At 44.4% G+C, this 26507-nt stretch overlaps 1 protein-coding gene across 2 annotated transcripts; it reads right to left on the bottom strand.

Annotated features, from left to right (window-relative positions):
* Positions 1–657: 657 nt before the first annotated feature.
* On the bottom strand, positions 658–25523 carry LOC116868762 (cystatin-9-like). Of its 2 annotated transcripts, XM_032859408.1 has the most exons (4): positions 25338–25517; positions 3720–3887; positions 1693–1812; positions 658–809 (listed from the first exon to the last, which is right to left on the bottom strand). In XM_032859408.1, the coding sequence occupies exons 1-4, from the start codon at positions 25407–25409 to the stop codon at positions 705–707; spliced, it is 465 nt and encodes a 154-aa protein (XP_032715299.1). In that variant the 5' UTR covers positions 25410–25517; the 3' UTR covers positions 658–704. The 2 variants fall into 2 exon arrangements, with proteins under 2 accessions (XP_032715299.1, XP_032715300.1); XM_032859409.1 differs by lacking the exons at positions 658–809; positions 1693–1812; positions 3720–3887 and adding exons at positions 22141–22412; positions 23317–23430 and having other exon boundaries at positions 25170–25523.
* Positions 25524–26507: the final 984 nt, after the last annotated feature.

Consider the following 26507-nt stretch of genomic DNA (forward strand, 5'->3'; position numbering starts at 1 on the left):
ATGAGAAAGCTCCCAAGATGGGGGCCTCATGTGTCCTAAGGGCCTGAGTGCCTGTATAGGTCCATCCAGCACTTTGGGTTTTCTGTTGGGTCATGGTCATTGAGCCTCTAGGGAGTAGGTCATTCCTCCTGAGCCCCAAGGCAGCAGCTCAGAGGCACCTGTACTTCCAGGTTGTGCTATGTGGAGATGACTCTGGAGGTCTGAGAGGGAAGAGAACCCTGGGCCCACTCTACTGCCCTTTTAGGATGAGCCCTTCACGTGCCCAGCCCCTCTGTCTGGAACCATGCCACACAAGTTTCTTGAAATGCTAATGTTTAATGATCTTTTTTACATGAAGAAAAGGAGTAGGAAGAATTTTCACAATGTCCAGACGAGACACCAAATATTTGCAAATAAAGAGAACATACCTTGGAGCTGCTCAGCCACTGAAGGGATACCTACAGGACATCACTGGTGTTCAGAAGAACAGCCAGAGCCAGGTGTGTTGATATCTCATCAGTGGGTGCCATCCAAGCAGGTCTTTCTTATATTTTTTACGTGGTTTTTTTTTTTTTTTTTTTTTTTTTTTTGACACAGAGAGAGGACAGGCAGGGGGAGCAGCAGGCAGAAAGAGAGGGAGAAGCAGACTCCCTGCTCATCAGGGAGCCCAACATAGGGCTTGATCCCAGGACCCTGGGATCATGACCAGAGACTGAGGCAGATGGTTAGCCAACTGAGCCATGCAGGTGCCCCTCCAAGCAGGTCTTGTTCCAGAGTTCGAACTCTGTATTCCAGGGCTCAGTGCTGATAATGAAGAAGCAGGTGATGATCTGAGGGTAAGCACAGGGACGCAAGGTGGGTGGAGAATGGTTGGAAGCAGTGACTCCTGCTTTAAACATAGCACACATCCCAAACACCCATACTGGGGTGAGCAGCTGGGAATGCAGGCTGTGGTCTTCAGCCACAGTCCCACCTAAGCCCAGCTTGCTCTGAACTCAGGACTTTGTCCTGACCTCAAGGGCCCCTGTTTCATTCTCATCCTTAGGCCTGTGGTCTCCATAAAGCAATTAGGTTGAACCCATGTGACCCATGGCCCTAGAATAGCATTGTGGTAGTTTCTCCCAGGTGTGCTCTTTAAAGGACTCCCCCCTAGGTGGCTTGGTCCCAGAGCTGGGGTTCACCTTGACCATTCTTCCTGGACCATCAGCTCATAGTCCATGGAATCTTGTCAGGGCCTGAGAAGGAGGGCCGTGGTCCCCTCCTCAATTTCCACACCATGGGCTCTTTTCTCAGGGGAACCTGAGAAAACCAGGGTGGCAAAGGCCATGTTGCCTGTCTCAATATTCTCCTCCTGAATTCTGTAGGGAAGGCATGTCAAAAAAGACAAGAGAAGGGACATCCTATGGATTTCCCAGGAGACATGTACCCTTGTGGCCAGGAGAAATCTGTCATCACTGTGGCTCAAGGGCTTAGCAAATGGAATGGGTGAGTGGGCAAAGGTGGTTCCCAGATTGGCCAGGGGGGGCTACAAGAAGACTTCAAGGATGGGCTGTCCAGCTGGGCTCCTACTGCAACACCAGTGGTAGGGATAGCAGTGCCTGCATTTCTATTTTCTACATCCCTAGGAATGGCTCTGTCATCTGCCCTACTTTCCCCTCTGCCCAAAACTGCATCCTCAGTTGTGTGACCCGAAGGACCTACTGCACGTCTTACATTGTTCTGCCCTGAACTTTCTTGAAAGGGACAGTTGTCAATGTCGTCATCAAATTTTCCACATCTTGTTCTTCTAAGCTGCAGCTCCATGGAGAACGCCATTGTGTTCTTTTCCAATGACTGCAATAGACATTGACATTAATGTGAGAATCTGCCTCCTGGTTCCCTTGTGCAGCTGCCAGTGTAGAACTATGTAATGTGGGGATAGCCCCAAACACTGCCTCTGGACCTGGGTCAGCTTGCTGGGGGTAAAGCCAAGCATGGGGAATTCAATTAAAGGGAACTGAGTTTTCTGTGAAACTCAGGCTAGATGCAGGCCTGGTCACACACCATTCATACATCACACCCTACAGCCCCATGCCCCCAAATTCTACAGGGAGAGCCAGCCTGACTTCCAGCATGTTTCTGAAGCTACAACACTCCCAGGGGTCAGGTGCTAAATGCCTGGGAGGGTATTAGCTCTGCAAGAGTCTGCTCAGTAATTTCAGCTCCAGAGTGGGAGACTTCTACAGCTGCATCGTCACCACTTTCACTTGCCTGACAATAGGATATTTGCCTGCAGTGCAGTGAACACTCACGTGAGACCACAAGTGCCCACTTTTGCACATGACCCTCACCGCACCCCACAACTATGGCTTCCAGATATCTCTTGTCCTATTACAAAGTAAAGCTGGAGTTTTCTGTATTCCTTCTGCACTCTTCTCCAACCAATTCATTCCATTCCATATCTCCCACTCCACTCTCCATTACTTCCCAGACCCTAACTCAGTGTGAGTGTAGATCTAGGGAGCCTGGAACACATCTGTGAGTACAGATCTAGGAAGCCCAGAGCAGAGGTTCAGACTGAGAGAGCTCAGGTAGCAGAACCAGATGGGACCTGACCCAGCAGTGTTCACAGCTGGAGTTCTGTGCAGGGTGGAGTTCCCACCTCCCTTTCCTCAGGCTCTCAGGGCAGAGGTCCAGATGGACAGAGGAATGCCCTGGGCCCCCAGCACCTGTGTACATGCACACACACAGTTGCAGAGACACAGACACACTCCTACTTTTACACTCAGTGACACACAGTCATACATGGACACACACACACACACACACACACACACACTTTGAACTTCTGACACCCACACTTATATACAGACAAGCCCAGAGGGAGAGAGGAATGCCTGGGATCCTAACATGTGTGCAGGCACACACACACACATGCTTGCACACATACTACACATACTCAGTGACATACTCATGCTACTCTCACCCACACCTACACACACAGATACACAAAGGAATACTCAATCATTCAAAAACTCATACTTACCCATATACACACTCAATAAAACACTCACACGCACACCTACACCTGACACACATACACACACATGACTGTACATGCTCCTGATGTAGCCCACAGGCAAACAGCTGTCCTGGCTGCATTCTGCAGATGATCCACTACAAGGACAATGCTCTAGGATTGAGAACCATGGTCTGGGAAGAATGTAGAATAGCATCATTCCCTGTAGGTAGCATCCTCCCTCCTCAGGGAAGAGCCCAGAGAAGAGGCCTTGAAGTCACAGCTGCTGCTCTGGATGAGGGAGAATCCTTATTGCCCTGATCCCCAAAGCCATCTCCCTCCCTCTCTCTCAGCATTTTGTCTCTGTTTCTGTTTGCATTTGTTTTGCTAGAATATTTCCTCAATCCATCTCCTCTGACATTTTCTCAATCTATTTCCTCCTCCTCCTCCTCCTTTCTGTCTTTTCTTTTCCTCATTGAAGATATTAATTGCCTCATAGTCTGTATTTTGGTCATTAATAACTAACTTCATAAAATGATGAAAATTGGAACATCTTACATGCAGTAGACATGGATGTGGGTATTTAAATTTTTAAATTCTTTCATAAAACTGAAACTAACTGCACAGTTTGCATTTTTGCTCTATTTTACGGACTGCAGAACAAGATAACTAGATAGGACTCCTGCTCCTGATCTTGACTTCATAACACATGCAGATCATCAGGTTAGGACGTGGTACCTACCAGCTCCCTCCTGGAATTCAGGATGCGCACCAGCCTGTAGGCCCTCGTGTCATTGCTTTGCAAGTTGAATATATGTAAGGCATACTCCACTGCACCAAGGAAATAGCTTCGCATGGCATTTTGGTATTTATTCTCTGCTTCCTCTTCAGATCTTGACCCAGGAGTCACCAGGAGCTGGGAACCTAGCAGTAGCAGGAGCATGGCCCGGGGCAGAGCCCACCTGAACAGCAAGTGCAGCATGGCTACAGGAATCTGGAGACCCACTGCCTTTTTTCTTGTAGCTCAAGCTCCCTCCAAGCCTCTGTGGGCATTGGTCCAGTCCATCAGCTTCAGAACAATTCCTCCCTCTGGATATCATATCTGCTATTACACACTGTCCCTTCCCACATGTCACCCTGCCTCCCATTCCAAGTGGCATAATTGCTTCCTGTCCAACAAGCCCAGGCAGGGTGAGTTGGAAAGAACCAGCAATGGGAGGGAGGCGTCCCCTGTAGCTGAGCCCCAGCCATAACATCCCTTTCAGCTCCTCAGTGGGGAGAGACTTCATTTGGTTGCCCCAGAATCCGAGGCTGAAATAAGGAAACAAGAGCAAGACGTGGAAGTGGAAGGTGACCCCATGGCAGAGCAGTAGGGTGAGGACCACGGAGATAAGGACATAGCCAAAAAGGATGAGTGAATGAGAGCCAAGTTGGGGGGAGACAGAGGTAAGCTACACAGAGAAAACTGGTATCTTTGGAAAGAGGGAGCATTGAAGTCTTGATGAGTCCAAGTGTCTCTGTCCCTCTCAGCTCCCCAGTCCCCCTTGAGTAGTGGAGCAGAGAAGGCTCACTGGCCCTTGGGGTGATGCCAGGCAAGGGAAATTCAGGGTCTTGGAGCCAGGAGCTTCCAGCTGAGCTCACTGCATCTCCTTTTGCACTCCTCAGCCCCTGGATGTGTTGCCACTTGCTCAGTCTGGGGCCTGGCAGGATGATGTAAGCACAAGCTCTCCAAAGGTGTTGCAGCAGGGGTGACCCTTGACACACAGTGGGTCTATAGATCCCTTTGCTCTAGAATTTGCTCTAGAAGAGACAGGGTGGAATGAGGGAGAAGCAGAAACAGAGCAAAGCCAGTGAACTGCCAGGGATGGCTGAGCTGTGACCACTGGGTGAGCATCAGTGCCATCTCGTGGTGAAGGTCCTCAAGGCTCAGTGGACACAATTTCCTGTGTGCAGAGTCTGGGTTCTAGAAAGGGACCCTCACCATGTCCATGTGGAGCAGCAGATGGGGCTCTCGAAGGACTAAGGAGCACATCTTTCCAAACAAGTCTTCAGCTCTGTGCCTGTGAAAGGCTTCAGTATTTGTATGCTGCTACTTGTGCACTTAGGGAGACCAGAATGCCCTGAAAGGCCTGTGGACACCCAGAGCCCTGGGCCTTTCCCTCAGCCAGGACTCTGACCCAGTCAGTCTCGCAGGCCTGGCAAGTTTGCCTGTTTCCAGTTGCTTCACCTCATCCCAGGGGATGCTGATAGTCTTGGTGTCTGGACCACATGTTGGGAAGCATACTTCAGAGTGAGTCCCTGGATGTGAGGGGTTGAATCACCAGAAGTCACTCAAATGGAAGGGTGTGAGCTGGGTCTGAGGATGGTTTGTGGGGGCCACACTGGATCAGGGAAAGGGTTGGAAATCCATGCCTGGTGCAGGTGTAGGACCAGATGGCCCTATAGGCAGAGAGAAGGCTGCTTTGAAGCTGACAGGCTGTCCTCACTGCACAGAGGCCCTCAGAGCTGGTGTCCTCCTAGGAATGGTGCCACTAAAAACTCAGTCTCACATTTAATGAATGTTTGAGAATTGATTAATTCATTATTTTTCTATTTTCAGCTATTGTGATAAGTGTTATATTGTGTATTTCTAGTCTATGTATTTATTTTTACACTTCATTATTCCTTCTTTGTAAGCAAAGTTCCCAGCTATTAAATTGCTTCTATATTGTTTCATTTCTCAAGAATTTTAAATTTACATTGTGTAAATGTCCAACATAATTGTTCTTAAAAATTGTTTTTAATTCTTATATTTATGATTGGCTTCTCCAGAAGCTACATTGGCTTCTTCAGACCCTAAGGAATTGCTTTATCTTTCAATAAGTCCCAATTTCAATCACTCTGCTTTCCAGAAATGCTCTGTACCTGTCCAGCCATCCTGGAAACCCCTCTAGCCTTGGTATGGGTCACTTGGTGCTACTTTTCCCCCTTCAAAGTGATGCTACACATTTATGCTGTCATATATGTTTCCCTGTCATGGAGGTATTATTTTCTTCAGGAATGTGGGTAAGTCGTGCTGAGGCTCCCACACAGGGCAGGGACTGAAGGAAGCTGTGGTAGGTCCCTGTGTGTGTCACTGGACAGCCCTCCATCCCAGCTCCAGCCCCCTTCCTCCTTCCTTTGTTCCGTGTGGGAGAAGCCTGGGCTGCTGTTCTCCACTTCACTGCTACTTTGTGTTCAGTCCTGTATTTACTGTGCCCAGGCTGTGTCCTGGCCCTGACTTTCTGGGAAAGCTGAAGGAAGTGTCTAACATTGCCTTGGCAGGTGGGGAAGAGGCCACAGAGCATATCGTGGTGTATTTGTGCCGACCATTTGATAACCAACACAGCTAATTTGTTCTCATGTCCCACATGCCTCCCGGCTGCAGGCTTATTAATCAGTCCTAGGAATGGTTGCCAGCAAGCTTGGCTTTCAGGTGGTTCCAGGGAATGGAGGGTGACCCTACCAACTCATGGTGTTGGAGATTCATGTTCAGATCAAGCTTGCCCTCCGAGCATGCCCAGGGTTCTGGATGCTGTCACTGTATGTTGACCATCAGTGGTCCTGGAGGCATTTCCATCTCCCTGGTGGTGAAGCTTGGGACTAAAGTCTGTCCCAGGGCCTTTGAGGTCAAGGCACAGAGCTATGCTGTTGCTCTGGCAGATGCCCATGGACAAAAAGACATGGCTGGACATGGTGTGAGCTCTGACTTTTACTCAGGCAAGTGTACATTCTCAAATAGTATCTTCTTCAGATTATTGCTTGTAGGCATCTCCATGCTCAGGCATGCATGCGGTGAGGAGACTGTGTGCTGTCTCACTCATTAATGTCCCCTCAGCACTGCACTGCTCCATGCCACCCCCCCCCCCAGTCAAGTGTCCTTGCCTGATTCAGGACCATTTTCAATCAAGCATCAAGTTCAGGCAAACTTCCTGCCTTCAGGGCTGCATATTTTGCCTGTCCTAGGATATGTCCATACTAATACCCATTTTTGGTCATTGAAACATTGTTCTCTTTTTAAGGTGAAGCATTTCTAGGAAATTGATTTCAAAATGGTCAGTGAGTATCACCTCTTTCCTGGTAAGATGTCACAACCTAGAACCCTTCTGCAGGATAGAATTGTGACAAAAAGCATCAAGGACACAGAAGTGGTTCTGTCCACCATCTCATTACTGAGATAGAAACACACAATATCCCAGGGAAGAATTTGAAATCTGGTCTGGAGTGATTTTTCCTAGACTGAGCTAAGGTGTATGTGTGGTGTGGGGACTGTAGCTGCAAGGGCTTTGTGCTGGTCAGATGATACCAGGATTTAAAAGGCTCACAATGCAACCAAGGCTGCCTGTCTCTATCTTTCCTGCCCTCATCCCACAAGACTCGTTGACCATCATATTACAAAATGGTTAATAAAAATTCTTTTTCTTAGCACACAAAGAGCTTGATTGTTACTGTACTAGACACAAGAAAAGGACACACTGATATTTCAGTTTGACTTTCGAGTCATGGGAGATCCTCTCTCTAGCTGGATGAAGGATGGGAGAATCAGAATCAAGATGTCCTCAGATCTCAAGTCAACATGGGGAGGGGGCGGGACAGCACGAGGCACAGGACTGTGCAAAGGACATCAGGCAAGTGAGGGAACACCCAAGGGAAAAGAGTCATTGGTGTGGGCTCCAAAGAAGTAGCTTTTATAACTGGTGGAAGAGGTGAGCTTTGGCTATCGGTTTCAATCATGGCTGTGTGTCTGTCTACCTGTTTGTCTATCTATCACCTGATTTTACACACACACACACATACACACACACACACACACACACACACACACACATTCTTTTTCTTGGTTAAATCAACCTTAATTATCTTTCAGTGTCTGAGGGTCAGAAAGTCAAGTGTGACTTAGCTGGTACATCTTGCCCAGGGTTTTATGACACTGTGGTTGAGATAATAGCTGGGGTTGTTGTCACCTGAAGGATTGACTGGAGTGATGGTCCACTTCGACAAGGTTCACCCCCATGACTATTGGCTGGAGGTCACATTTCCTCACCAGTTGTTTTAGGAACACATGTAGGCCTTTCTATAGATCTGCTCCACACTGCAGCTGGCTCAGCCCAAAGCAAGTGATTCCAAAAAGAGCAAGGGCCAAAGGAAAGCAGGAGGACTTGTTGCCTTTTATGAGCCAGTTCCTGAATTTGTGGATTGTCACTTCTACTTCTTTTTTTATTACTTAGAGGCAAGTCACTGAATCTAGCCAACACAAACTGGGGAAGGAAACAGGGTCCACCACTTGAGAGGAACAGAATCAAAGACTTTGTGGACAGATCATTAAGCTGCTGCATATATACACACAAAACTTATTAAGGTAGCAAAATAAATATTTTCTAATATGTTTTAAATGCCTCTCTATTAGGGAAGAAATCACCATGAGAAGAAAAAAAGGAAAAAAAAATGGAAAGAGGACAAAGTTGAGAGACAGAAAGCAAAGTGGGTAAGATTGAGAAGGAAATGCAGGAAAGATTGTTGAGCAAGGTACAGGGGGAGGAAAAGAAGAAGCAGAGCAATGTTCCAAGAGACCCTGTCTTGTGCTGGAATGATGCCCTCCATGAGAGCACCCACTCCTGGGTCTGCCTTCCTGGGGTCAGTCCTTGAGCTGCCTAATGCTGCCTAGTGCTTCTGCTGAAAGCCCAGGCTGAGTGCTCAGTGATCCTGGAAGCGAGGGCTGGCAGAGGCTAGTGCAGATGTTAATTACATCCGATGAAAGGGAAAGCAGCAACATTAAGGCTGATGTGTATCATGCCTCCATTTCAGAATTTAAATATGGAATTTCTCATGGACCAGGAGCTAGGCTATAAGTCCTGAAAAGTATGTGGGCAATGTTGACACTTACCCCTTTTTGCATTTAGGACATTACCAAATGTTGTGTATGTGACTTGAATTCACTGAGTTCCAGAACGGGCCTACATAGAACACAGGGAGCTCAGTGAGTGGCTGAGCCAATCTTCCCTAAGAATCTTGGTTGGCACATCCTGGGAAAGCAGAAAAGGCTACTCTGATGGGGTTCCTCACTGAAGTCTTTACTCAGAGCCCTCATTCCCTGGCCCTGAGCAGACCAGAGGTGCATAGGCTCTAAGCATCCTCAGTGTCCCTGGGTAGGCCAGCAGCTTCCTTCCTGGACTAGGGTTCCTCTGGATCTTCCTCTCCTTATTCTGTAGGCTTCAGACAGAGTGATTTAGCTTCTTCTTGTGTCCTTGATGATTCTCGTGCCTTTTTTCTGGTCTGATAACTCATCTGGCCCAGGGCACAAAGACAGCTGATTCCCTCCCTGTGTATGCCTTGTTTTAGCCTAGAAACTTTGGGGGCAGTAGATGGGTGAAGAGCTGCCCCTGCATCCAAAACTGTCTCGCTTTAATCCAGGGTTCTATTGGATAGGGTGTCTGTCCCCAAAGGCTATTCCAGGGTAAAGCAAGGCCACCCAATGGTCTTATGCCCTTCTTGGTGTAAAGTTCACAGCTATGCGATTTAGGTCAAGGCCTGTGAGCCTAGCCTGATCCTTGGAGCTTTTCAGGAAAAAGTCCAAGAGCACAGCGTTGAGTCAGATGGTGACTTGAGAAGATCACCAGTGGGAGCCCAGAGATGGCTCCAAAGCCAGGCCTGTCTCAGGAGTTCCCAGGGTTTAGGTACTACCCTGCAACAATGACCATGACTCCAGCCTTCCCTGAGCTACATTCACCAGGGAAAAGAAAAGGGAATTGTTTTACATTGTTTTATGGGTTTTACAATTGTTTTATGGGTTTCCAAAAGTTCTGAAGTTTTCCTCTTCCTTCTTTTCTTCCTTAGGAGGCATGGTTTAAGGCACCTGATGAATACTACCCGTGATGACCTAGCAGGCAAAAATGGGCATGCATGGACAAACGCACCCATTTAGTCTTTACCTTGCTTCCCAGGTCTGTCCGTAATGGCAACTGGAAACTTTTTTTTTTTAATTTTATTTTTTATAAACATATATTTTTTCCCCAAGGGTACAGGTCTGTGAATCACCAGGTTTACACACTTCACTGCACTCACCATAGCACATGTCCATATAATAACCCCAATGTCCATAATAACCCCAATGTCCATAATAACCCCACCCCCCCCAACCCCCCTCCCCCAGCAACCCTCAGTTTGTTTTGTGAGATTAAGAGTCACTTATGGTTTGTCTCCCTCCCAATCCCATCTTGCTTCATTTACTCTGGAAACTTTTATCAAAGACATTACACATGTTTCCAAACTCCCTTTCTCTGACATCCTTCAAAAATGTTTGTTCCCTTAATGACTTCACTGGGATAATTTCTGCATCATAGCAATAACGATTCCCATGGTTTTCTTTCTAAGTACAATTTAAAGTTTAAATAATACCAGAAATATACATATATAATCAACACCACTTTACCTGCTTAACCATATAACACTTTCCGAAATTTGCTTGGATCTGATTCTGTTTGGGTTATTTCTTTCTATTCAACTCCTTAATAAAATGCTTTGCCATATAACAATGAAAGTCCCACGTACGTGTTCTTTTTTTAGAAATAGCTCAGCTAAGGGTACCTGGGTGGCTAAGTTGGTTAAGCATCCAACTCTTGGTTTTGGCTCTGGTCATGATCTCAGGGTTGTGAGATCGAGCCCTGCGTAGGGCTTCATGCTCAGTGTGGAGTCTTCTTCTCTCCCTCTCCCTCTGTCCTTCTTCCTGCTTGTGGACTCTCTTTTTCTCTTGCTCTCCAAAATAAATAAATAAATATTTTTTTTAAAAAAGAAAGCTCAGCTGTTTTGTTTTGTTTTTAATTCAGCTAATTTTTAAGTCTTTACTTCCTTATAGAACTGTAGAACAAGTTTGTCTCACTTCAGGAGACGATTTTTCAGAGTTTTTATTGAAATTGCATGACATTGGTCATAAATGGGAAATCGAGTTTCTTTATTAAGTAATGGGACTCTTTCCAAGCATTACAATGAGGTCCACATGCATGTGTGCACACACACGTTTCTCAAGTGTCCTCCTACAGTCTTTAGTAATACATTGCTGTGTTCTTTCAAGTTATATTGAGTTAATAAATTATTCACTGGTAACTCGTGGTGTTTTGTTTTTCTTTCTACCACTTTGAATGATACCCTATTTTAATTCTATTACATTTTATATCTGTTTTTTTCAAATGTCTTAACAAATATTCATGTTCCTAGTTTGATCTTCTCTTAGCAACACTGCTGGGTCCTCTCATTTGAACCAGTTGCCACAAGTTGGTTTGTTTGTTTTTGTTTTTGAGAGTGAAATTCTCTTCAGATATCTTTGTTTTTATCTCTTCCTTTTAAATGCTTATACCATTTACAGTTGACCCTTACACAGCATGGGTTTGAACTTCTTGGGTTGACTTATATGCACATTTTTGGGGATAAATATAGTACAATACTGTACATGTATTTTTCTACTTTATGATTTTCTTAATAATTTCTTTTAATCTAGTTTACTCTGTTGTAAGAATACCGTATATAATACATGTAACATACAAAATATGTGTTAATGGACTATTTACGCCATCAGGAAATCTTCTGGTCAATAGTAAGCTATCAATAATTATGTCCTGGAGAAGACAAAAGTTATACATGGATTTTTCACTGTGTTGGGGGTTGGCACTCCTAACTCCTGAGTTGTTCAAGGGCCAGCTGTATTCATGGTTCTGTTCATATCTTAATAACAAGTGTTGAATATTAACTGTGAGCAGGCAATGCTATTTTATCCTTCACTTCAATGGCAGTTTTTTCCCAAGTTAAGCTATTTCTATTTATTAATTGACCAGCAAGATTTTTTTTTTCTGATTTAGGTGCATTTTATCAAATGCTTTTTTAAAATTTCTATATCTATTAAGATAAAGATGATTGTCTCCTTTATTATTTTATTATTTGCTTTACCATACTATTTTTTTAAGGTTTAGTTTATTTATTTGACAGATAGAGATCACAAGTAGGCAGAGACAGGCAAAAAGAGAGGAGGGGAAGCAGGCTCCTTGCTGAGCAGAGATCCCAATGTGGAGCTCGATCCCAGGACCCCCGGATCATGACCTGAGCTGAAGGGAGAGGCTTTAACCCACTGAGCCACCCAGGCACTCCTACCATACTATTTTTATAGCATGAAATAAGCTCTAGACTGAGTCATAAAGTGTTGGCCTTTTTTTCCCCCTGCACAGCAGTCCCATTCCTGGAATGTACTGGGCATTTGAGTATTTATGTTCATGTGGGAGATTAAGTTTCATGTTTTGTTCTCATAGTTTTTGCCAAGTTTTGAAAGTAAGATATACCAATTTCATAGAACAATTTTGGGAGCATTATCCCCACTTGTAACATCTGGGGAAATATGTGTAAGACAGGAATTATATGTTCCTTAAAAAGTTGGTGCAATGTGCTGAGATCATTGTCTGTGTAGTTTTATTTTATGTCAGAGATGCAGGAGGAATCACAGACTGTCAAGTTAAATTAACTTAAAGGTTCTCTGTTTTTCATGAGTACATATGACAAATCTGTACTTTTCTGAAAAAATTTTCTGATTCAGGTAAGATTTTTCTATTAATCAGGGTAGGATAGATGCTGCTGCAGTAAGAAACAGGCCTCTGAATCTCAGTTACTTAACACAACAAAATTTGATTTTGACCCTTGTAAATCCAACACAAGTCAGCCAGCTTCTATTGGCATTTCTTTCCCACTGCTGCCTCCTTGGGCATGTGATGTGAGTTCTTTTGACAACTCCTATCTTGAAATTCTTTCTTTTCATTTGTACAGGTAGAAGAGAGAGAGACCATGCTTAGAGAAGTAATCTTGCTCGTAACCACCTTGGACCAGAGTTGACATGACCCTACTCACATTGTCATTGGCTAGAACTCCGTCACCTAGTTCCAACTCAACTGCATAGGAGTCTGGGAGACTGCCTTCCAGTGTTCCCAGAAGAGGGACCATGTGGCATGCATGGAGTCTGGCCCTGCCACAGATTTCAAATGGATTAGTTTAAACCTACTATCAAGTTTTTATTTAATTTTTACTGAGATAACTGTAGTTCACATGCAGTTGCAATTAATAGTAAAAAAAAAATCCCATGAACACTTTTCCCATTTTCTCCAATGTTACATACTCTAAAACTATAGTAAAATATCACAACCAGTATATTGACATTAATACAATCCACCTACTTTGTTCAGATTTCCCAGTTATATCCGCACTGATGTGTGCATGTGTCTGTGTGTGTGTCTTTGTATGTGCTTGTCTATGTGTGTCGGGTTACATACAATTTTATCACCCATGTAGTTTCATGTACCCACCACTAGTTCCAACCTTAAAAGGACCTCTCATGTTGTCTTTTTATAACTGTACCAGTCTCCCCAGGCTACTCAACACCATTTCCAATTCCCATTCTTGTTCCCGGCAACCACCCATTTCTCCTATATTTCTAAAATTTTTGTCATTTCAAAACATATAAATGGAATCAAGTAGTATGTAACCTTTGTGATTTAACTTTTTTCAGTCCACATACCTCCCTGAAGATTTGCCCAAGTTGTTGTGTATATCAATATTTTGTTACTTTTATTCCTGAATAGTATCCCTCAGTTTGTCTGTACTATAATTTGTTTAAACCATCATCTGTTGAAGGGTTTCTGGCTGATAACCAGTTTTTGACTATCATAAACATACACACACAGCTGCTATAAACACTCCTATACAGGTTTTTGTGTGAATGTAAGTTTTCATCTCTGTGAGCTCAATGCCCAAGGATGCAATTGCCTGTTGAATTTTAGAAGACATTGTCAAACTGTTTTCTAGAGTGGCTGTACCATTTTATGCTCCCATCTGCAATGTATGAATGGTTTAGTTTTTGTGTATTCTTACAAATATTTGGTATTGTCACAATTTTTTTCTAGTCACTCTGATGAGTGTATACTGATATCTCCTGGTTTTTTTTTCTATTAAAAATGTATAGTTGTGGGGTGCCTGGGTGGCTCAGTGGATTAAGCCTCTGCCTTCAGCTCAGGTCATGATCTTGGAGTCCCAGGATCAAGTCCCACATCGGGCTCCCTGCTCAGCGGGGAGCGTTCTTCCCCCCCTCTCTCTGCCTGTCTCTATACTTACTTGTGATCTCTGTCTGTCAAATAAATAAATAAAATCTTTAAAAAATGTATAGTTGACACACAATGTTACATTTATTTCAGATGTAAACTGTAGTGCATTGACAAGCCCATATATTATGTTATGTTCATCACAAATGTAGCTAAAATCTGTCATCATTCAGTGATAGTACAGTATTATTGACTATATTCTTTGCACTGTACTTTTTATCTCCCTGACTTGTTATTTCAATAACTGGAAGACTGCATCTCTCACTCCTTTCACCCATTTTTCTCATACCTCTGGAAACCATCAGTTTGTTCTTTGTATCTGTGGGTTTGTTTCTGTTGTTTGTTTACTTTTAAATTTGTTTTGCTTTTAAAATTCCACATACAAATGAAAGCAGATTTGTCTTTCTCTGACTTATTTCCCGTATTTGTCTTTCTCTGACTTATTTCCCTTAGTATAATACCCTTTAGATTCATCCATGCTGTCACAAGTGGCAAATATCTCATCCTTTTTTATAACTGGGTACTATTCCATCATGTATATAGATAGATAGATGATAGATAGATAGATAGATAGATAGATAAACCTATCTATCTATATATATATCGTTTTTATCCATTCATCTATTGGTGGGCACTTGGGTTGCTTCCTACATCTTGGCTATTGTAAATAATGCTGTAACAAACATAGGGGTCCATATATCCTTTTGAATTAGTGTTTCCATTTTGGGGAGTAAATACCAAATAGTGTAATTACAACTTGGGTATTTCAATTTTTAATATTTTGAGGAACCTCTATACTGTTTCTCACAATGGCCATACCAATTTCCCACCAATAGAGCACTATGGTTCCCTTTTCTTTACATCTTTACCAATACTTGTTATCTCTTGTCTTCTTGTTTTTTATATTTTTTTCTTTTTAAATTTTTATTTAAATTCTAGCTAGTTAATATACAATGCAGTATTGGTTTCAGGAGTACAATTCAGTGATTCATCACTTACGTACAACACCCAGTGCTCATAACAAGTGCCCTCCTTAAAACCCATCACCATCTAACCCATCTCCCACCCACCTCCCTTCATCAACCCTCAGTATATTCTTTATTATTTATTTATTATGTTTTCGTGTATGTATGTGTTTTGGAGAGATAGGGAGGTCGAAGAGAGAGAGAATCTAAGCAGGCTCCATGTTGAGCAGATAGCCTAACAGGGGTGCTGGATCTGACAACCCTGAAATCATGACCTGAGCCAAAATCAAGTGCTCATCGCTTAGCCAACTAAGGCATCCAGGTGCCCCTGTTCTCTATCTTTAAGAATATCTTATGGTTTGTTTCTCTCTCTCTTTTTTTTTCTTTTTTCCCCCTCCCATATGTTCACCTGTTTTTTTCTTAAATTCCACATATGAGTGAAGTCATATGGTATTTGTCTTTCTCTGACTGACTTATTTTGCTTAACATAATACACTAGCTCCATCCATGTCATTGCACATGGCAAGATTTCATTCTTTTTGATGGCTGAATAATATTCCATTGCATATACATTCCACCTTTCCTTCAACCATTCATTAGTCAGATATTTGGGCTTTTTCCATAGTTTGGCTAATATTGATAATGCTACTGTAAAAAAGGTGCATGTACCCCTTCAAATCTGTATTTTTGTATGCTTTGAGTAAACACCTAGCTGTGCAATTGCTGGATCATAGGGTAGTTCTATTTTTAACTTTTTGAGGAACCTCCATACTGTTTTTCAGAATGACTTCACCAGTTTGCCTTCCTACCAACAGTGCAAGAGGGTTCTCCTTTCTCCTCATCCTCACTAACAATCTGTTATATTTCCTTGCTGTTTATTTTAGCCACTCTGACAGGTGGTGTCTCATGGTTTTGACTTGTATTTTGCTGATGCTGAGTGATGTTGAGCGTCCTTTCATGTGCCTGTAAGCCATCAGGATGTCTTCTTTGGAAAAGTGTCTATTCATGTCTTCTGCCCATTTCCTAACTGGAATATTTGGTTTTTGGATGTGGAGTTTGAAAATTACTTTATAAATTTTGGATACTAACCCTTTTTCAGATATGCCATTTGCAAATATCTTCTCCCATTATGTAGGCTGCCTTTTAGTTTTCTTGATTGTTTTGATATTATACATTCTGACAGGTGTAAGATGATTGTTCATTGTGGCTTTCATTTGCTTTTCCCTGATGACTAGTGGTGTTGGGCATCTCTTCATGTGTCTGTTTGCCATCTGTCTATCTTCTTTGGAAAAAATATCTATTCAAGTATTCTGAATTTTTTTTCAGATTTTTTTGGTGTTAATTTGTATAAGTTATTATATATCTTAAATATTAACACTTTATGAGATATATTTGCAAATATCTTCTCCAACCCAGTAGACTTTTCATTTTTGTTCATGGTTTTCTTCATCGTGTAAGAGCTGGGTTTTTTTTGGTGTAATCCCAATAGTTTATTTTTGCTTTTCTTCCCCTTGGCTGAGGAGACATAACTAGCAAAATATTGCAAAGGCCAGTGTCCAAGAATTTACTGCCCATGTTTTATCTAAGAGTTTTATGGTTTTAGGTCTCACATTTAGGAATTTAGTACCTTTGTACTTCTTTTGTGTATGGTATAGAAGGTGGTATAGAAAGTGGAAAACAATTTCATTGTTTTGTGTATATTCTGTCCAGTTTTCCAGCACCATTTATTAAAGAGACTGTATTTTCCCCATTGCATATTCTTGCCACCTTTGTCATAGTGTAATTGACCGTGTATGTGTGAATTTATATCTGCGCTCCCTATTCCTGCTCCGTTGATCAATGCGTCTGTTTTTGTGCCAATACTCATATTGTTTTGATCATTGCCACTTTGTAGTATCTTAAAATCAGGGATTGTTAAACCTCTAGCTTTGTTCTTTCTCAAAATTGTTTTGGTTATTGGGGATGTTTTGTCATGCCATATTTTAGTATTATTTGTCCTAGCTCTGTGAAACATACTGGTATTTCAATAAGGATTGCATTTAATCTGTAGATTGCCTTTGGGTAATATGGACATTTTAACAATATTAATGCTTCCAGTCCGTGCACATGGAAAATCTTTCCATTTGTTTGTGCCATCTTCAGTTTTTTTCATCAGTGTTTTTATTGTTTTCAGAGTACAGGTCTTTTACCTCTTTGGTTAATTCATAGATATTTTTTATTCTTAGTGCAATTGTAGATGAAATTGTGTCTGTGAAGGAGCTGAATTCAGGGTTTTCTTACATTACCACTTTGGATGATTCTATCTCATTGTATTTAATTTGTATTTCTTTGTTGCTTAGATATGTTGAATATATTTTCATGTGTGTATTTTCCATCTTATATTTTGTTGGTGAAATGTCTGTTCATATCTTTTGCCCTATTTCTAGTTAGATTTTTTAACTATTGAGTTTTGAGAGTTTTTATATATTATAGATACTAGTTATCTGCTGGAAGTGTGGTTTGCAAATATTTTCTTCCACTCAATAGTTTGATTTTTCATCCTGGTCACATGGGATCTCATTGAGCAAACATTTTTTAATTTTGACAAGAATGATCACATCTCCCTTTTATGAATCATGCTTTGGTGTTAAGTCTAAAATCCTTTTGCCTTCTTATAGCCTTTTTATATGCACATTAATCTTTGTTCTGAACACCTATGGGTCTGCTGTTTTTTATTATTAATATTTTATATATTTTCTCTGTCTCTCTTTGTTTACTGATAGTTCCTGCTAAATATCTGCCTGCTTCTAATAATCCCTTTTCACCCAACATTAGGCTTAGTTCATAACCCACTTTTTTTATTTTACAATTTTGTTGTTTTGTCAATAATCTTACTTTTCTACTACATTTAATATTATATTCTTATTTCCCTATTATTTATGGCTTCTAATAAATGCATTTATCTCTTGTTATACTACAGTAGCTCTAATTGACAAGTTTTAAAATGTATTACATCCTCTGTTTAAAAAGTGAAATCAGAGGGGGAGTCAAACCATGAGAGACTGTGGACTCTGAGAAACAAACTAAAGGTTTTGGAGGGGAGCAAGGTGGGGGATTGGGTGAGCCTAGTGGTGGTTATTACGGAGGGCATGTATTGCATGGAGCACTGGGTGTGGTGCATAAACAATGAATTTTAGAAACCTGAAAAAGAAATAAAATTAAATTTAAAAAATAAAAAATAAAAATGATTAACATATTTATTGAAGATTATGAATTAACTTAAATAGCAAAATATTTTAGTTGTGTTTTATTCTTTCGTGATTTATACTATGAACTAAATGTAAAATGGACTTACAAACTAATGTGTTGCCCATTTATTTTACCAGTTCTTTTGTTGTCAATTTATTTCAAAGATAATTTACTAATATACTTTTTACTACTACTAATAAAAATGTTATTACAAGGGTATGTGATTAATCCCAATCATTAGATTTTTTTTTTGCCAGAATGCTGTCATGTCTGTGACATTTGCAATCCTATCATCTCATGACTATCAGCTCATTTTGTCAAAAAAAAAATCCACATTCTGTATTGCGTAGAGGGGTTTATAGACACTGTGGAAGTAGACAGGTTCACTCGTCTTTCAACTCTGCTGCTTCCTTTATAATGTTTAACCTTCTTGGTATCAGCTCTGAGACAGGTGATAGAATCTTCCAACTTCATGTGCTGATGCCTCTTTGCCTGTAACAGTACCAGCTGTGGTGGTGAAGGACCACCCCTGTGGTGTTACTGGGATGCAGGTTCATGAGTACTGGAGCTCCTTGTTGGAGGATTCCTCTTAGCATCACCTCACTGCAACTGTACAACTCTAGAGGCTGTGGAACTTGAAACAACCACGTACCACAACATAAGAATGCTGACATAAGACTGTTCTTGTAGTTGTCCTCTGACTAATGATATGTGGGAAGGAGTTGGCTCAAAATACAGGACTTTTCAGGGGGCTATAGATGTCTACACTTGAGGTGGGGGAAGAGTTTATCTCCTTGTCTCACATGGAGAGAAAAGTGACTTGGACCCTCCATGCCTATGTGGATCTGTGAGGATAATGGGTTCAGGATGAGCACTGGGAACTGCACCCATGTGGCACTAGTGGGCACCAGGTGTTGGTGAGGAGTGAGCATTAGAGGTGACCTAGGTGGGTGGGCTGGATGGGAGATGGACAGAATCCTTCAGTACCAGGAGCTGGGCCTGCAGCTAAGGTTGTAGTTCACCTTTGGACAAGGCCTGTATGCCCATCCTCTCCATCACTCTGTCCTCCCCAGGTCCACATTCAGGGTCACTGATAATCACAGTGATGAAAACAACTCCTGGAATCTGCACTTTACTGTCATCTCAGTGGCAGCTCTATGGCCCACTTTAACTCTTGTCCCCAAGCCTGGGACCGAGGGTCAGACACTATGGACCAATCAATGTGCAAGGCCCACATGGACCTGAGCAGAGATAAGGAAAGAAGCAAGTAGTCAGAGTGACTCTTAACTAGGGAGAATATTCCAGGAAACACAGCACTTCTACGCCATAACCCTGAGTAGTATCCCAAATGGCGGACTTTGGAGAAAGCGTGGAAGTCGTTATCCTTGTGTGGCATGTGAGCAACTGGAGTGTAGATGGCTAAGGGCAGGGCCAAGATTGCAACACTGGCTTTTGGCAGAGCTGGGATGGCTCTTTTAATTCTAGGCCAGGGCCCCCAGGGGGGGGGGTCTTGGGGCTCCGTGGAGACCAAGGGGAATCCCTCCTAGTTGGCCAGTGCTATATGGTCCCCAGGGTTCTCAGTGGCCTCACACCAGGAAATGGCCTTTGTCACCCACTGCCTAGGGCAGAGAGGGTCAGCCAGAGCATGGGGGCCTGGGCCCCTCTAAACCTGAACCTGTCCTCATCTTCCATGGATGAATTCCACCTGTGTTCTCTCTCCCTGGCCTGATTCCTAGGGAGAGAGGGTGTGCTCATGCACGAGGAATATTGTGAGCCTGAACAAGGCTTCTGCCATGGCCACACTCATCCTTCAACCAGGACCTTGAAGGCTGCAGACATCTGGCTTTACCTGCCAGCCCTGCTCACTGAGGGAGGATGGCTCCAGGCAGCCCATTCCCAGTGCCTTCTCAAGTTCACTCCACAGATGTGGCCTGGGTCCCCTTTCCTGGATACTCAAGAGTTCTTCCCTTCCCTGACCCCAGGAAGACAGCTTATGCTTATTCAACAAACCTACTCTGAAAGGAGAAGGGCACATGACCCCTCGAGCCAGGTAGAGGTGGATAGGGTAAGAGAGGAAATACTTCCCCACAGCACATTATCATCATCCTACATCTGTTACAAAGTTGGATCACTGGAGCATGGACTCCCTGTCAAGCCTTGGGGCCAGAGTCTCTGGGTGTGGGCCAGTACTATTAAGAAAGCCCCACAGGTGTGGTGTGAGGCAGGATTTAGTGAGTCCTTGCCAGGAGCTATGACTTGATGCCTGCTTTGCGGGCTCTGAGCACACAAGAAACTGTCTCCTTGAGCTTCCTGATGGGACTTGAGTAGAATTAGTGCTGTGACTGTGGGAAATACAATGCAAACAAAGTGGGTAAAGAGACCCCTTAATCTTCCTTCTGCAGATTGAGGCATGACTCAGAACAGTTCAGTGTGGGAGTAGACAGGAGGTTGGTTGGTTGGAAGGTCTTCAAGAAAAGTGTTCTGAAGTCTGAGACCAGACAGGAGGGTAGAAGAGAGAGGAGAAGAACACAGGGAGAAGGGGAGAACACAGCTGAGTCCACTCCAAGTGATGTTCATCTGGCAGTGAGGGCGCCCACTGTCAGGCTTTCCTCGTGGTTCTGCCTGGGGGAGCATACATTCCAGGTCTCCAGAAAGAATGAGCCCTGAAGATATCTAATACTACATGTCTACCACGAGTCCCCAGGATGACCCTACAATGTGGACTGGAAGGTACAGGTGGTTTGTTTGGGAGATGATCACAAGAGACACACAGAAGGGAAGGGAGGGATAGTCAACATGGCTATTGTTATGGGTCACGGTCTTGCTCGACTATATGAGAACCCCGTGGAACATGCCTCTGACTTGCCTCTGTGGTGCTGGAATTCTAGGCCTTTTCCTACTGCAGCTGTATGTGGGGGTGGAGTGCTGTCCTTAGGCCTACCTCCCCCCACTGAGGTGTGGCTACTCTGAAGATGCAGTGCCACTTGTACAGAGAAAGCCCTGAGCAGAATTTAGGGGAGCATAGGATCTTTCAGTGGAGGAAAGTGTCAAGTACTGGGTGGTCGAGCTGCATGAGCATTAGAGGGACAGCTAGTTGGGGACGGAAGCCACAGCTCCAAGACCAAATGGAGAAGTTGCTTACTTGTGTAAATAGTCTTGTTGGAACACAGCACTCATGTTTGTGTTTACATTGTGGAACTCTCAAAGCAAAGTCGGGGAGCTGAGAACAAGGCCATATGGCCCACAGAGGCCAAAACAGTTACACTCTACTTACAGAAAAAGCTTACCAATCCTCTTTTAGGAGATTCAGGCTGAGTCTCATGGCATCTGGGAGAACAGTACCTCTCAAGTGCTAAGTGTCCATGAAAATGCAGCCTTCTTGTGAAAAGTTGGGGAGGCCCTAATGGAACATTTTTGAGGCTTCAAGACTGGCTGCTGCTGCTACTGGTGGTGGCTGGATCACTCAGTGGGTGAGGATACTGACCCTCCCATATCCTTACAGCTGTGTGGACCAGGATATAGGTGTTAGCAAACAACTGAAGACAGGGTACTCATATGTCATGAATGTCTGAGGGTCTGTCTTGGTCCACCCTGCAATTTGGGTTCTCTGCCAAGTCATGGTCATTGGAACTTTGGGGACAAAAGTGATCCCTCATGAACCCTAAGACAGCAGCTCAGAAGTACCTTGTAATTTCAGACTGTGCCACCTGAATCTGGCTCCAGAAGTCCAAGAGGAAAGAGAACCCACTTCCCTGGGCCCACCCTACAGCCTTGCTGGGATCAGTCCTTCACCTGTGCAGCTCTCTGGAACCATGCCACACCAAGCTTCTTGAAATGCAGATGTTTAATGATCTATTCTACATGAAAAAATTGGACAATGAGGAATTTCCACAATGCCTGGAAGTGAGACCCAGACACTTGCAAGAGAACAACCTGTTTTGCTTCCTACAGAGAAATGCTCGTGTCCAGAAGAGGAACAGCTAGAGGCCAGGTGGGGCATGGCTTCAATCAAAGGAAGTCTTCCAAGCAGGTCTTGTTCCGGAGTACAAACTTGGTTCTCCAGGGCTCAGTGCTGATGGTGAAGAAGCAAGTGATGGTCTGAGGGAACAAGCACAAGAATGGAGGGTGGGTGAAGAACACTGGAAAGCAGTGGCTCCAGCTTTAAACACAAGACACATCCCAACCACCCATCCCGAGGTGAACAGCTATGGATGCAGGCTGTGGTCCTTTGATGTACCGCCATCCAAGGCCTTCCAGTTTTGGACCTAGGACCTGTCCTGACCTTAGGGGCACATGTGTCATACTCCTTACCTTGGTCTGTGGTCTCCAGGGGCACACTCAAACTAACCCAGTGTGACCCGTGCCCCTAGTGCAGCATTGGGGTACTCTTTACCAGTGGGTGCTATTTCAGAGGAGCCTCTGGTCAAGGTGGGATTGCCCCAGAGCTGGGGTTCACATTGACCGTTTTCCTTGTACTAGTTGCTGGTAGTTCACTGGGACCCAGGTCAGGGCATAGGAGAAAGGGCAGTGGGTCCTTCCTTAAGCCCCATTCCTTCACACTGTTGACAGGGCCAAGGGGGACTTCAAAATAGTCAGTGAGGCAAAGATGCTGTAGGCTACCCTAACATGCCCCTATTCCTGGAGGTCAGGAAGGGAGGTGGGTAAAGTTCAGAGAAGAGACATCCTGTCTCTTCTATCCAGAAGACTTGGATCCTCATGACCAGGAGCAATCTGATATCAGTGAGGCCCAGGGCACAGGCAGCTGGAATACAGTGAGTGGGCAGAGTTGGTTCCCAGATTGGCCAGGAGCATACAAGTGGACCTTGGGGCTGGCTGGCCCAGCTGTGCTCCTGCTGCAGTGCCAGCAGTGGACATGGCAGGGCCTGCAGTTCCCTCACTCATCTGTGTTACTAGGAATGCCACTGTCATCTGCCCCATCTCCCCATCTGTCCCAAGCTGCATCCTCAGCTGTGTGGCCTGAGGGATCTGCTGTGTGTCTTACATTGTTCAGCTCTGGGCTTTCTTGAAAGGGACAGTTGTCAATGTCGTCATCAAATTTCTCACATTCAGTTCTGCGAAGCTTTATCTCCATGGAGAATGTCAGGATGTCTTCTATCTGTGGTACATGGAGACATTACAATGGCAATGTGCTTCTCGGTTCTCCTGTGAGGAGCTACTAATGTAGATCCATGCAATGTAGGGAGAGCCCCAATCACTCCTCCACTAGGGAGCTATCTCCAGGCCTGGGTCAGCTTGTTGGGGGTAAAGCCAAGCTTGGGGAATTCAGAGCAAAGAGGACTGAGGATGTTGTTGAGGCCAGGGATAGATGTCGGCTGAGTCACACACCATTTATACATTTCACCCCACAGCATGATGTCCCCAAATACCCCAGGGAGACCCAGCCTGACTTCCAGCATGCTTCTGAAGCTACAACAGCACTCTCAGGAGACAGGTGCCAATTGCCTGGGAGGGTGTTGGCTCTGCAACTGTTTGCTGAATAATGTTAGCCCCAGAGTAGGAGAGTCATTTATGACACTATTGGCACACCTTTCACCTGCCCAAGAACAGGAAAATGTCCTACAGTGTTGCTGGAACACTCACATGTTCTGCTGAGCATACACACACACACACACACACACACACACACACACACACACACACCAACTATGGTTTCCAGATACCTCTTGTCCTATTACAAAGTACAGCTGGAATTTTCTATACTCTTCTCCACTCTATCTTCCTCATTCCACTCTATACTCCCCACACCCTAACTTAATGTGAGTGCAGCTCTCAGGAGCCCAGAGCAGATCTGTGAGTGCAGATCTAGGAGCTCAGAGCAGAGCTCTGAGAAAGCTCAGGCAGTAGAACCAGCCAGGACCTGGCCCAGCAATGTTCACAGAGGCAAGGTGGAGCTCCCATTATCTTTCCTTCAGGGTCTCAGGGCAGAGGTCCAGAGGGAGAGAAAGGAATGTGTCAGGCCCCAACACGTGCACACACGCACACACACTCACAGACACACATTCACACACTTTCACACACACACACCAACACACTTGCACACATACTAACACAACCTTACTACCCACTAACACACACTCACTCACATCCACATGTACACACAGAGACACACAAAGCGACACACACCCCTCAACTCACACTTTCACATATACACACACACACTCAATGACACAATCATACCTACACCCTACCCCCCAACCCACCCAAGACCGTACATGATCCTGATGCAGGCCGTGTGAAAACAGCCTTCCTGGCTCATTCGGCAGACACTCCTTTACAAGGACAATCAATGCTCTAGGATTGAGAACCATGGTCTGGGAAGAGTGTAGAACAGCATCTGTCACCATAGGTAGAGACCACAGTGGGGAGCCCAGAGAAGAGGTCCCAAAGTCACAGGGGCTGCTCTGGATGAAGGAGAATCCTTATTTCCCTGATATTCAGGCCCTTCTCCCTCCCTCTCTCTCGGTGTCTGCTCTCTGTTTTCTAATTATCTCCTTGTACTCGTTCCTTAGAATATTTCCTCAGCTTATGTTTTCTGTGGGTCTTTTCCTTACTCAGGATCTTTATCACCTCATAGTTTGTATTTTGAGTCATTCATCAGTAATGTTATAAAATGATGGAGATTAAAAATATACCTTACATGAGAGTAGATTTTGTCTGAGGTATTTAAATTTCCACATTTTTATTTTATAAAACTGAAATTAACTGGACAGGTTGTGCTTTCCCTATTTTATGAACTTCAGACGGTGAACAAGATACCACGATAAGACCCCTCCTCCCACAACCCTGACTTTATAGCAAGTTCAGGTCATCAGGCAGGAAGATGTGGTCACCTACCTGTTCCTTCCAGGAATTAAGGATGCGCACCAGCTTGTAGGCCATTGAGTCCTTGCTCTGTAGGTTGAATATGTGCAAGGCATACTCCACAGTGGCAGGGAAATGAAGTTCTATGTCCCTTTGTTCATAACTGTCTTTCTCCTCTTGGGAAATCCAGCTGTGAGTCACCAGGAGCTGGGAACCTAGTAGTAGCAGGAGCATGGCCCAGGGCAGAGCCCACCTGAACAGCAAGTGCAGCATGGCTACAGGAATCTGGAGACCCACTGCCTTTTTTCTTGTAGCTCAAGCTCCCTCCAAGCCTCTGTGGGCATTGGTCCAGTCCATCAGCTTCAGAACAATTCCTCCCTCTGGATATCATATCTGCTATTACACACTGTCCCTTCCCACATGTCACCCTGCCTCCCATTCCAAGTGGCATAATTGCTTGTTGTCCAGACAAGCCCAGGCAGAGTGGGTTGCAAAGAACCAGCGATGGGAAGGAGGCATCCCTTGTAGCCTAGCCCCAGCCATAACATCCCTATCAGCTCCTTAGTGGGGAGAGACTTCATTTGGTTGCCCCAGAATCCAAGGCTGAAACAAGGACACAAGAGCAAGACGTGGAAGTGGAAGGTGACCCCATGGCAGAGCAGTAGGGTGAGGACCACGGAGATAAGGACATAGCCAAAAAGGATGAGTGAATGAGAGCCAAGTTGGGGGGAGACAGAGGTAAGCTACACAGAGAAAACTGGTATCTTTGGAAAGAGGGAGCATTGAGGTCTCGACAGTCCAAGTGTCTCTGTCGCTCTCAGCTCCCCAGTCCCCCTTGAGTAGTGGAGCAGAGAAGGCTCACTGGCCCTTGGGGTGATGCCAGGCAAGGGAAATTCAGGGTCTTGGAGCCAGGAGCTTCCAGCTGAGCTCACTGCATCTCCTTTTGCACTCCTCAGCCCCTGGATGTGTTGCCACTTGCTCAGTCTGGGGCCTGGCAGGATGATGTAAGCACAAGCTCTCCAAAGGTGTTGCAGCAGGGGTGACCCTTGACACACAGTGGGTCTATAGATCCCTTTGCTCTAGAATTTGCTCTAGAAGAGACAGGGTGGAATGAGGGAGAAGCAGAAACAGAGCAAAGCCAGTGAACTGCCAGGGATGGCTGAGCTGTGACCACTGGGTGAGCATCAGTGCCATCTCGTGGTGAAGGTCCTCAAGGCTCAGTGGACACAATTTCCTGTGTGCAGAGTCTGGGTTCTAGAGAGGGACCCTCACCATGTCCATGTGGAGCAGCAGATGGGGCTCTTGAAGGACTAAGGAGCACATCTTTCCAAACAAGTCTTCAGCTCTGTGCCTGTGAAAGGCTTCAGTATT

This window comes from Lontra canadensis, unplaced genomic scaffold (assembly GCF_010015895.1).
Source record: "Lontra canadensis isolate GAN:19392208 unplaced genomic scaffold, GSC_riverotter_1.0 scaffold16, whole genome shotgun sequence".
In the NCBI taxonomy this organism is placed as follows: Eukaryota; Metazoa; Chordata; class Mammalia; order Carnivora; family Mustelidae; genus Lontra; species Lontra canadensis.